The following is a 12,011-nucleotide window of genomic DNA, read 5'->3' as shown; positions in this document are numbered from 1 at the left end:
CACTTCTGCCCACCCTCTTGGTTTATTTAGCATATGGGCTGAAGCACTATTCATCCACACAGTTCCTAAATCAGTGGAACAGAGAATTAATGATGCTGTAGCATATGGAGCATGCTCCCTCCTCAGGCCTGGGGTCTCTTAAGCTATATATATAACCCTGGGTTTATTCCATACTGTTCCATTAAGGATTATCCCTGCCTGAACTGCAGTGGTTGTTAATCCTTTTATCAAAAATATATGATGTTGGGTAACTGAAGTAAAACAAGCAAAAACTAAAATGAGGGGGAAAAAAATCCACTAATGAAAACATGCAGAGATATTTTTTTTAAAAGCACAGTGGATAGCCAGGCAGAAATATCCATGAGAGAAAAGGATGGCAAAGACTTGTGTGTACCCTGAGTCAGGTGGAATATGCACAATATGCCATATTCTTTGTTTCTGAGTTTAGTCCTATAACCTGAAAAATAGGAAACAAAATTACAAGTTCATGCTCACACACTCTGCTCTAGCAAAGCTATTTCTGAAGATGGAATTATTTGGAGTATTTTAGTTTGTTTGATTAAGATAACTTCAGAATTTCTTGGGCCTAGTTAAAGAAAAGGTCACTTAAAATATGAAGTTAACCCTCATGTTCAGGGGCAATTAATCTACATTCCATGTGTCATATAAAATACTAAATTTCCTAAAATGCTATTGATTTCTACAAGAAAATGTCTGTAAGAAGAAACCATAATTAAAGGTGGTTCAGCTTCACCAGGATTTTTTGCTGGTATGTTAAGTCCGGAAGCCGTAACATATCTCAAGTATTTATTAATAATGTGTTCCCATAAGTTGTGTGTGTGTTTGTATGTGCATATTAGGTTGGACAAATGCTTACACAAGCAAGAGTTTGTGCTTCACACTTTTTTTATTGCTAGCTCTTTGTATTTTCTAAGCAACACAAATTAACTCTCTCCCAAACAAAACTGCCATTGTTTGCAAGCAGGTAACAGAGTTTTTGGACATTGCACTTGCAGTGTTATTCATCCAGGAAAAGCTCCCTTTCGGCACCAGATCTTTGCAGGTGCATGAACCTCTCTGTATCAATCCATCTCTAATCAGTCTTCATGTCTAGAAATTTCCACCTAGTGCTCATGGGTTTTTTCCACCATGGTAACCAGAAATCTAAGTACACACCTGGTCTTACATAGAGGAAGAAGACTTTAAATCAAAACCCCTGACAGCTGTTCAAGTGTTACACCTCCTTTATCTTTTGTTCTATTAAAACAAGGGGACCCAAAACGAAAATAAAATATAAATTTGCCCTTGTAGTGTCTTCCCCAAGCCTGCTACCCTAGTGATATCCCTACTGGCTTTGAACTGAGCTTCTGAGACCAGCGTCTTTGATATGATCCTTGCCCTCTCAGTCATGCTGCTTCCTAGAGGAGTTTGTGTCACTGATCTGCTGACAGCCAGATTGCTATTTTTTCTTCGACACTGTACTGAGGGTAGGAGTGACATTATGCTGTTCACAGTGGCTTTTCTTTTCCTTCCTCCCCCTTTTAAAATTAATTATTAAATGCGATGACAGGGACAAATTATTCTCGGGGACTGAAGAACTGTGATCTTTCTAATAGACTTGGATTAATTCCAGCTGGTTTTAAGCACCTTTCTCCATTAGCGAGAAGAGGTGATTAGCATTGAAGAGCCTCCTAAGTGTCTTTAGCATTTTAAAGCTCGAGCTGGTAAACCAAAGCACGGGATCCTGCATTCGGTCCATTTTAATGGCTCAGCGACAATCCCGGCGCATTATCTTTTGCCGAGATAATTGCCCACTTCCCCCTTTGTTTCAGTGCCGTTACTCTGTCGAAGCCACATACTTGTTTGCTGGAGCTGAGTGAGTTTCTGAAAGGAAGCCGGTCAGAGGGACAAACAGCTTCACGCACCCTTCCATCGCGACCCCCCGTCCCCTCCCGGGTAAGCTCCAGCCCCGCAGCGCTGGTGCTTGCGATGCTATTTCCTTTATTCTCTTTGCCGTGCTTTAGAGCCAACGCTTAAGAACTGTCTGAGAACTAACGGGAAACTTCTTGAATCTCTGCCCTCCGACACGAGCACGCCTCGCTTCGCGCGCAGCCGGGCGGGATGCGCCCCGCACTCTCCGCTCCTTCCCGCCGAGGCCGCACAGGGCCGCGCTCCGCGGTGCCGCAGCGGCCCCTGTCGAGGGAACCGCCCGCGGGCCTCTGCCTCTGGGTCTGGTGGCCGCTGTCCCGCACAGGCGCGGGCGGCACCTGCAGACGGGCCCCGCACACGCAGCAGCGCCCCGCGATCCTCCTGCCCGCAGGGGGCGCTGCGGCAGCCCGGCCGCACGCCTTGGCCCCGCCCGCTCCGCTGGGCGCGCGCGCGGTGCCCCGCGTGGCCGCGTCACGGCGGTTCCTGTTCCGGGTGCGGCGGCGGCGGCGGGATGGACCGGGAGCTGCTGCGTCAGGCGCTGAGCCACCACGGCCCCGCGCTGCTCTCGCTGCTCCGCGCCGAGCAGCACGACAACCCCGACTTCCGCGGGCTGCTGCCGCCGCCGGGAACCGCCTTCGAGCCGCCTCGCGGGGCCCCGCAGGCGCCGCCCGCCTGGTGAGGGGCGGCCGCGGCCGGGGGGAAGCGAGCCGTAAGGGGCCGCCGAGGCGTTCTCACCGTGTTCTTGTCCACACAGGAAAGAGTCGGCGAGCATTGACACCGAGATCAAGCGCTTCATCGCCAAGAAGGCTGATCTCCTTTTTGCTCACTCCTGGAAACCCAACGGACCCCTCTGCGAGACGATCGAGGAGAATGAAGGTCGGTTTCTGGCGAGATACCCCTCTGTAAGGCCCGCTGGGCACTGTAAGGGCACTCCAGTTACAGAGTTTCTAAAAGCAGGGTGAAGGTTTTCGCTATTGCTTTTTATAGGCGATGCATAAACTGCCAAATAAATCGGACTTCGGTTGTCTTTTGCTGCCCTGAAGTATTTTGTTTTCAGGCTTGTTCGTTTTGTAACTGAATGTCTCCTGTGTTGCAGAGTATTACGCTGTTATGCCTCCCCTGGAACGGTTCATGGAGGTTCCCAGGGAAGACAGGAGAGAATTTTTCTTTCGAGACATTGAACGTGGTGATATCGTGATTGGGAGGATCACTTCTATCCGAGAATTTGGCTTTTTCATGGTGTTGATTTGTCTGGGAAGTGGTATCATACGGGAGATTTCGGATTTAGACCTCACTGTAAGATATGGCTTTGATCAGTACTGTATTCTTGATGCAGACTGATTTTTAAAATGTATTATTTGCCTCTTGCATCCCTGAATGGAATGGTATGAAACTGAATTCAGGGATTGTGGGTGCTGCCTGCATTTGTAGACAGCTTTTGATGCTTTGCTGAGTCAACAAATGCTTCTTTTGAGGAGCCATACTTAATATTTCGTTTTAGTTGAAAAATATATAACTTATGGATGCATACATGTTTATTGAACCAAGTCATGCTTTTAATTATGACACTCTGATGTGTGTAAAGATTAAATGAGTCTTCTGACTTGTTCTTGGGGACAAGAAATGCACAAACTTCAAGCTTTATTTGTGATATTGCCATTTTCTTGTATTGCAGGCTCTTTGTCCTCTGAGAGATGTGCCTCCTCAAAGCAACCATGGAGATCCGTTATCTTATTATCAAACGGGAGACCTTATTCGAGGCAAGTAGCTGCAAAAGTTGCCAGGAATCTGTCTGTTTTGATTGAGATGTTTCTGTGATTTCATCTTAACTTTTATTGCTTCTATAGCTGCAGTCAAGGATGTTGATCGTTACCATGAGAAGCTCACAGTGTCTCTTTACAGCTCAGCACTTCCCCCCAACCTTTCCAGCACAAAACTAGGTGTTATTACTTCTGATGACTTCCCATTACATTATAGGTAAGCACATACTCTTCAACCCTACTTTGTAGGTGTATTCAGGGTGTCTGAAGACCATCTAAGACCATCTTTTTAGTTGAAAAATATATACCTTATGGATGCATACATGTTTATTGAACCAAGTCATGCTTTTAATTATCACACTCTGATGTGTGTAAAGATTAAATGAGTCTTCTGACTTGTTCATGGGGAGAAGAAATATAGGCATTTCTGTTATAAACACCCTAGAATTGAGTACAGTGTCTGTGAGGTTCTGCTTGTGTACACTGGTGTGGGTTTGGTTTTTTTTTAGGAGAAGCCTGGAAGTTGCTAATACAGGAGAGACTTTTGAAGAGGTTTTGCATCGTTCCCCAGGATTTGCTAATCCGTTCCTAGTTGAATATTTGGCAGAAAAACTAGGACTAAGTGAATCAAATCCACCATCTTTGATGAGAAGTCTTCAAATGTAAGTGGTTTTCACATTGTTTCTGTCCTATATCTTTATGGAGATTAACCCATTGAAATAGACTTGTGAGTACTATACCTTTTTCATTTTGATTTGTATGACTGCATCTGACATGGCCTTAAATGTTTAAAAGGCGCTTCCTCAAGGGTAAGAAAGTTACATTTGAAATTCTGTTGCTCTGAATAAACCAGACACCTTATCACACAAAATGTTTGATACCAAATACTTCAGGAATTTACTGCTTAGACCTTGTCAGCGTCTTTGGATTGAAATACAGGATGTTGTACGTTTTAATGTTTTCTGGCAGACACTTATGCACTTATCTAAGTAATAGATCTGAGCTCTTCAGTAAAATAAGCTCATATGTATGCAATGACTGATCTTGTGAGCCTTATATTTATTAGGCCCTAAAGCAAGTGTGAATATGTTATATTTGTGTTAAATGTTTCATCTGTACTTGTTCAATTCAGCACTATTAGAAGGGGTTGGAAAAAAAATGGGTTCAGAAATAAGAACATTTCTGGCTGAAGGAGAGCAGCGAGGCATTGCATAACATTTCAGCTTCTTTCAACTTTATTACATATTGTAAGCTTTTGTGGACTGAGAGACAAATTAATGGGGTTTTTTGTTATTTTTTTCTTAAAGTAAAAATTTCAGTGAAGAAGATTTTGCCCCTGCACTGAGGAAGAAGCAGTCTGCATCCTGGGCTTTGAAATGGTATGCAGTACTTCTTGTCAGAGCTTACTCTTAGGTTAGCTTACAGGTTATTTTTCTTGAAGAAAGTACACATTGAACCAGTTTTTCCACCACACCTGTACTGATGTAACCAGGAAGATCTCCTTGAAAGTAACCCTGACTGCCAAGTGGGTATGTGATAGGTGAAGTCTGGAGATACAGTTCCAAATAAGTATCGGGTTTAAGGGAAGCCTTCTGAGGCTACTTACAATATGCTGGCCTGTTGAGGACGTGAGAGCAAGATTTGTGGTGATACCAAGTACACCGTTTACCATTTTATAGTTGGGTGTTGAGTGACTTAAGAGTGCTCTTTGTGCTATTGAGGCCCCAGATTTAACAAGTAGATGTAACAAGTACTCTTGCTGGCTTTGAGAGGTTAAATGTGGTTCCAAATGCAGTCAGGGAAAAGCAGCTCTGGATACATACCACTGCTTTGACACTGTGCAGTTTGTTTGGACACGTTATAGGCTGCAGGAGGCAGAAGAGAAACTTTTTTCCTATAAATATGGTTTTTTTGGTGGGAAAACTCTTGAATCTACCAAAAAAGGAATCTGAAGCTTCAGAATTTCTGGTTTCTGTGCTAACAAAGCAGTGTTTTTCATGAAACTAGTCTTTCACAGCTGTGAGTAATTGCAGAACAAGTTGCTTGTAATGGTAAATAAAGATTTTAACTTATTAAGGTCTGTAATGAAAACTTCTGACATTCAACACATACCAGTTATTTTCTAATAAGGTAATCTCTTGGCAAATATAGAAGAAAAGTTCAAACCTCAACATATCACAGAATAGTGAGGGTTGGAAGGGACCTCTAGAGATCATCCCCCCAACCCCCTGTTAAAACATGGGATTCCCCTTGATCAGGTCACACAGGAACATGTCCAGGCAGGTTTGGAAACCTCCAGAGAAGGGAGACTCCACACCTTCCCTGGGTAGCCTGTATCCTAGTGTGAGATGGGCTGCTTTCAGTGTGTACCATCTATCCAGCTCACCTCATGTCTAATGGTGATATTTAGCTTTGGATATAATGAATCCAGTTTAATGGTGAGTAGGTCAGTCAGCTTTTTGCACAGTAGTAGTGAAATATTCATTCTGTAGGTGAAAAGCAGTGTAACACATTAGCACTGCCTGCAGAAATAGTCTGTTGCCTTAAGATTTTTGGACTGAAGGCAATAAATTGTTTTGCAGTTACGTCAGTATCACATTGAGATGCCAGTGTTAAGTACATGATAAGGAGGTTAAGTTTTATTACCTGGCACTTGTAGGGAACCATAACTTGTGGGTAATTAACAGTATAAGATTTGCATTGGCAAACTGCATTCTCCTCCATGTTTTTTTCCAGTGTGAAGGCTGGGGTTGATTATTTTAAGGTCGGGCGCCATGTGGAAGCCATGAATGAGTACAACAAGGCTTTGGAAATTGATCCACAGAACGTTGAAGCTTTGGTAGCACGTGGAGCGCTGTAAGTCTGCTTGCTCCATTGAGTTTTCTACTTTGTGAAACAGAAACATCACTGAAGTTCTTGCAACTTTTCTGTTGCTCTAGGTATGCAACAAAAGGAAGTTTGAACAAAGCTATAAGTGATTTTGAAATTGCTTTAGAAAACTGTCCAACCCACAGAAATGCAAGAAAATACCTCTGTCAGACACTTGTGGAGAGAGGCGGGCAGTAAGTCTTGGCATTGTGCTTTTATTTGGTTGTTAGCAGTTGCTTCTCATAATATTTTTGTAATACCAGCCTAGTTAGGACACAGAATGGCATCTTGCCTTCCTGGCTGTATGAGGTTTTTTTCAGGTCTTTGCTGGAAAAATACGTCCTTGTGCAGTTGGTTTACACTTTCTTCACTGTCCTAGTTAAAATCTTGGCAAAATATTTGAGGTGTAATCTTTGCTATCCTTTTACTGGTAGGATACCAGGCTTGCAGAAAGTTTTGGGAAAAGTTTGACTATTCCAATGGGTTGTGGTTTGTTTGAGATCTTTAAAAAAATTATTTGTTAAAAAGTTCTGTTCTGGTACTCTACTGAAATGTCGGTTAACCCCTGTAATGCAGGATTTTGGTTTTGAATATTCAGGGAACAGGTAGTTTTTAAGTCCTATGTAAAGAAAAGAGACAGTATATTTGAAACTGGAATTGAAATTTCAAAGGACAATGTTATTGATGATGAGGAGGAAATAATAACATGTCAGAAACGCTCTTTTACTTTACTAAGGTGGGCTAAGACGATGGATCAGGTCATAAGAGGGACACAGTGGTAGGGTCATAATGCAAATAAAAAAGTAAAATTCTGTGTCTTAACTGCATGTCCATTATCACTGGAACTATAGGTTGGAAGAGGAAGACAAACTTCTAAATGCTGAGAGTTACTACAAAAAAGCCTTAAGTTTGGATGAGACTTTTGAGGAAGCAGAAGAGGCGTTAACGAAGCTCCGTAAGCACATGCAGGTGATTCTTTACTTTCTCTTCACATAGTGCTTTCAGTGGCAATAAACAAAACCTAAGAAATCTTTTGAACAGGGAGAGTTTTAAGTTGATGGTTTGTCTTATTCTCTACTTCCCTTCTCCACAGTAAATCTTATAAGGTGAGCATTATGGCTGTACCTACCAGAAGAAAGGTACCTCTTGATGACTCCACTGTTTTGAATAGAGTAGTAAAGAAAAGCCAAATCGTGGAGACAGGGAAAGAGCAAAGCCTGTTAACCCTGTCAGCTAGATCAAGGATCACAATAGTACATCACGCAGGCATGATGAGTAATGTTAAATTAAAACATTCTGTGAATACAGACATGCAAAGGGCACACCACTATACCAGCTAGATCCTTGTTGTCTGGAGTAATTACAAAAAGAGAGAGAACAGGAGTGAAAGCTAACTCACAGGAAGATCACGGAGAGGGGAGATTAAGAGGTAATTTAAAAGAAAGTAGCAGGAGGTGAAGAGTGGGTGAGCAGACAGACTTGAATATCTTAGTGGTTTTCTCTGTTGCCTGTTTCTCTCCTCATGCATGCAGCATGTTTCCCAAGTGAGCCCTGGTGGGTCTCTGTGCTAACCTGAGTTGTCTTTTTTGCTTTTGTTTCCTTCTTTTACTTATGTTGTCTTTCAGAGAGGATTAAAGAGTAAAATGAGGAACAGGCTTGTTTTCTTCTTTGCTTCTGCCTGTAAGGAAGTACATAAACTGGGGTAGATGGCCCTAATCAACACTTCTTCAGTTGGTGGAGCCATAATGCTGATGGGTTGTGTTGAAAGAAAGGGGAAGAGGAGATATGACAATCTCTTAAATTAAACACTTGTATGGTATTTGAGCACTGTCCACATATGGCTACTTTAGAAAGAGGTGTCAGTCTGAGTTAAAAGGATGAATCTCTCAAAGCAGAAGATAAATTTTACTGTCCTTTAGCGCTTTCTTGCTATAAGGCATCACTGGTGCAGCAGATAAAACCCACAGTGCTAGCTATTGTTTGTTGGTTTGCATAGCCTCAACTGCAGTTCAGGGTTTCCATTATTACATTTGTTAAGACAGTTGCAAAGATTTGAAAACAATAATGGGATTTGCTGCTCACACTGCATCTGAACTGCTGGTTAGGGCTGTAGATGGCAGAAGTAATAGACTAATAGACTTCAGTAATTTAAGGACTATTCATCTGGTGAGATGTTGTGCATTATCTGTATTTACAAACCTAAGTCTGATACTGTTGCTGTTGTGCTAGAATGGCTGAAACAACACTGAAGTGTGTTTTCCTGTAATACTGATTATGTGTTTTTCTCCAATGCATTTTCTTCTGAATTGGACCGTTGTTGCTGTATCTGACATCTGGTGCTGCTCATCACCCACAAACCCTTGGAACATGATTTCTTACGTAAACTATGCATCAAACTGGTCTGTGAAATTGTTACAAAACGGTTTGTATTCAAACATGGCCAACTTGGATATCTTATAAAATGGGTTCTGCCATGTTTTACTTTTAAACTACAACGATACCTTCCCTCAAACCTTTCTCTGCTTTTCCTCTTCTTGTTTTTTTTCCACGTTGGTAATGCTTTTTCTTGCAAATGATGTCTCCACTTTTTTGGGCTTCACGGTGTGCTGGACGGGTACCACTGCAATGGCTGGTCAAATACATTTGCTTTTTTAATGGAATAACAACTGCAATATGGTCCTTAATGCAAACCTGATTATCACAATGGCCAATGCCAAACTCCTGAACAATATTAATTCTTGGTCTGGCAATACTGCTAAAACATCCCTGGTGTAATAAACATTTGAATGGGGTTGGGGACATGGGGGAAAAAAAAATATCCCTGCTAACACTTCTAATGTAATTCTTTTATGATGCCTGGGTTCAAAAAAAGAAATCTTTGGAAATGAGGGAGAAACAAGCTGCCAAAGAAGAGAGACAGAAAGAAAAGAAAGTAGAAACAAGTGCTGAAAAATTGCGTAAGCTCTTAAAAGAAGAAAAAAGGTAACCTTGTTATCTCCAGTGTACTGATTATGGGGTGATAAGTGCAGATAAGGCTATGAGCGGTCCATTTCCAAACAGGTTGCCCAGCAATAAGCTAGGTAGAACTTCTACCTAGGTAAGCTGCTTTTCCTCAGAATTTGTTGTGGGTAGTGTCCTTTCATGCACATAACCTTTAATGGAGATCTACTGGAAGAAAAATTGTTGAAAAAATACTTTACATTGTGACATTTCTCCTATTAAACTGGGAAAAAGGCCTTTTCTAACAAACAGTTCAGTAGACTTAATCTTTGGATTTTTTTGATAAATGATATTTAAAACTGTTGTGCCAGGTCTGGTCATTTCCATTCACGCAGCCCAATCTCAGCCAAATTTTGGGGAGTACAGATTTGCTTTCTTCATACACTTTTGGTTTTGCCTGATACTGATGATTGTCTCACAGCTTAATTACGTTTTTTAGGTTAAAGAAGAAAAGGAAAATATCAACTTCCTCTTCCTCCTCCTCTTCTTCCTCATCAAGCAATTCTTCATCAGATGTATCTATTTCTTCTTCCTCTTCTTCCTCTGATCACAAGAAACGTAGGAAAAAGCGTCGGAATAGATCTGAGTCTTCTCGCAGCTCCAAAAAAGGCTCATCTAGAGCTTCTTCCCATTATAAAGATCAGATGAGGAAAGAGGAGTGGTATTCGCCTCCAGCTGATACCTCTGCTTCTTTTCTTAACCAACATTTTGAAGTGGAGAAACTGCTGGAAAGGCAGGACAGTTTAGTGTGTCCAAAAACAGAGGTAAAAGAAAAAGACAGACACTGTTCTTTTTCAAGGACTTCGGGTGATGAAGAAGACACTTTTGGAGGTAGGTCTGAAGATTCAAGAGATTCTTACAGTAGCTCCAGAACTCTGCCAAGTAGTAGCAGAAGTGACAAATATGGTAAAGCAGATAGATTTTTCTCCAGTCGGCAGGGTTCTTCAGGTTCATATCATAAGTCAGATGAGAAACCCAGGATGCATTATTTTAGGAAATTTGAAAGGGACATAGAGGGGAGAAGAGAGCACTTCAGAAAACATGGCTGGGGTCAAGATAGGTATTACGTGTCTCCATCAGGATCTGACTACTCTGGCAAGTCAATGGGAAAGTACAGATCCTATTCTAGCACCTGTGTACGTGAAGGTGACAGAAGTTATGATAGTGACAGGTATATGGTAAGTCATCATAAAAATGAAAGTGAGACTAGGAAAAGAGATGAGACAAGTAAAACAAAGGAACCAGATGAGGAAACGTCTTCAGATTGTACAGCACAAACAGAAAGTGGTGTTAAACGAAACCTGCCCCAGAACTTAGTTAACATATTCAATCAAATAGCTGAGTTTGAGAGGGAAAAAGGAAGTAAGCAGAAGAAAGAGTAAGTACCTAAAAAAACCCTGCTGTTCTGATGAGTGAGTTAAATGAACTTTTATCAGGGTATCTCTGTTGAGAATGGCAGAATTTGTTTTGTCTTGCAGAATTGTTTGATGGAAAGAGATGCAAGGATATCTTGCATAAAATATCGGTTATTATTTAAAATCTTGAGTTTCCTGCGCTCTTAATTTGGGATATTCCCATACAATATTCTCCCTCTGAGTTGAAATCCTTTGATACACCTGGACTTTAGTTAGCTGTACCTTGCATCAAATATGCACTTTAACAGCAGATGAGTTTTGTTTTTTCTCATCCACTGAGGTACTATTGGCATTTTTGTATCAAACCACTTCTAGCTATATAGAAGGGGGCTAACTGCAAGTCATGTGCCACCAATGTATATAGCTCATTTGATCATTAAATTTTCTTAATTTTTTATAGTTGTGTGTCTTGATTTTTGTTAATGTTGCTGGGATGTTTCATACTGGTACCCTGGTTATACATGCTGCTTAAGAGAAGGCAACCCTTCTATGTCTGCAAAGGCAAGTGTACTACATTATTTAAATGCATCAAACGTTGTCTAGGTGATGTAAAAAAACCCAACTGAAGTTGAAAAAGAGTTTTAAAGCACTGTTTATTGTCTAGGTAAGTTCAAGTGGCGGCCTTTGTTTTCTGTTTGGTTTCTTTTTGCTGTTGCTAGGCATTTGCCTTATAGGTAGCTTGAAGGCAGTGGTTATGGTAGTGTGGAAAGTGCTCTGTTTTACAATGGGATCTCCCAAGGATGGTTGGCAAAACATGCTAAGGAGCTAATATCTGTCAGGAAACACAATGCCAACTGCTCCTTTTCCAGGTAATTCCATAGAGACAAGGAAGTTTAAGAAAAAGATACTCTGTAAGTAGAAAAAGTACAGTTTTAGCAACTTGAATAGCCTAGTGTCATCGTTAAGATAGGGTCTGAGATGACCATCTGATTAACAGTCAAGGCTGATCTTGAAGCATAGATTTGCTTTCCTGGGTCACTGCAGTGTAATCTATTTCGACAGCAGTAAAGATCACAGAATCTCAAAGGTTGGAAGGGAC

General features: G+C 41.5%; 1 protein-coding gene across 3 annotated transcripts; it reads left to right on the top strand.

The window, feature by feature from the left end:
* The first annotated feature begins 2,432 nt into the window (after nt 1–2,432).
* TTC14 (tetratricopeptide repeat domain 14) lies at nt 2,433–11,367 on the top strand. 3 transcript variants are annotated; one of them, XM_062005747.1, is made up of 12 exons: nt 2,433–2,604; nt 2,684–2,805; nt 3,026–3,225; nt 3,605–3,689; nt 3,777–3,906; nt 4,199–4,351; nt 4,997–5,068; nt 6,426–6,545; nt 6,629–6,751; nt 7,409–7,526; nt 9,430–9,539; nt 9,997–11,367. In XM_062005747.1, exons 1-12 carry the CDS (start codon nt 2,441–2,443, stop codon nt 10,937–10,939), a joined length of 2,340 nt encoding a protein of 779 aa, XP_061861731.1. In that variant the 5' UTR covers nt 2,433–2,440; the 3' UTR covers nt 10,940–11,367. The 3 variants fall into 3 exon arrangements, 2 of the variants coding, with proteins under 2 accessions (XP_061861731.1, XP_061861732.1); XR_009819520.1 differs by lacking the exon at nt 9,997–11,367 and having other exon boundaries at nt 7,409–8,979; nt 9,430–9,491; XM_062005748.1 differs by lacking the exons at nt 6,426–6,545; nt 6,629–6,751.
* The last annotated feature ends 644 nt before the right edge of the window (nt 11,368–12,011 follow it).

The sequence above is a fragment of the Colius striatus genome, chromosome 12 (assembly GCF_028858725.1).
Source record: "Colius striatus isolate bColStr4 chromosome 12, bColStr4.1.hap1, whole genome shotgun sequence".
Lineage (NCBI taxonomy): Eukaryota > Metazoa > Chordata > Aves > Coliiformes > Coliidae > Colius > Colius striatus.
Note: the sequence above shows the minus strand (reverse complement) of the source record. Positions and strands in the feature narration are given on the sequence as shown.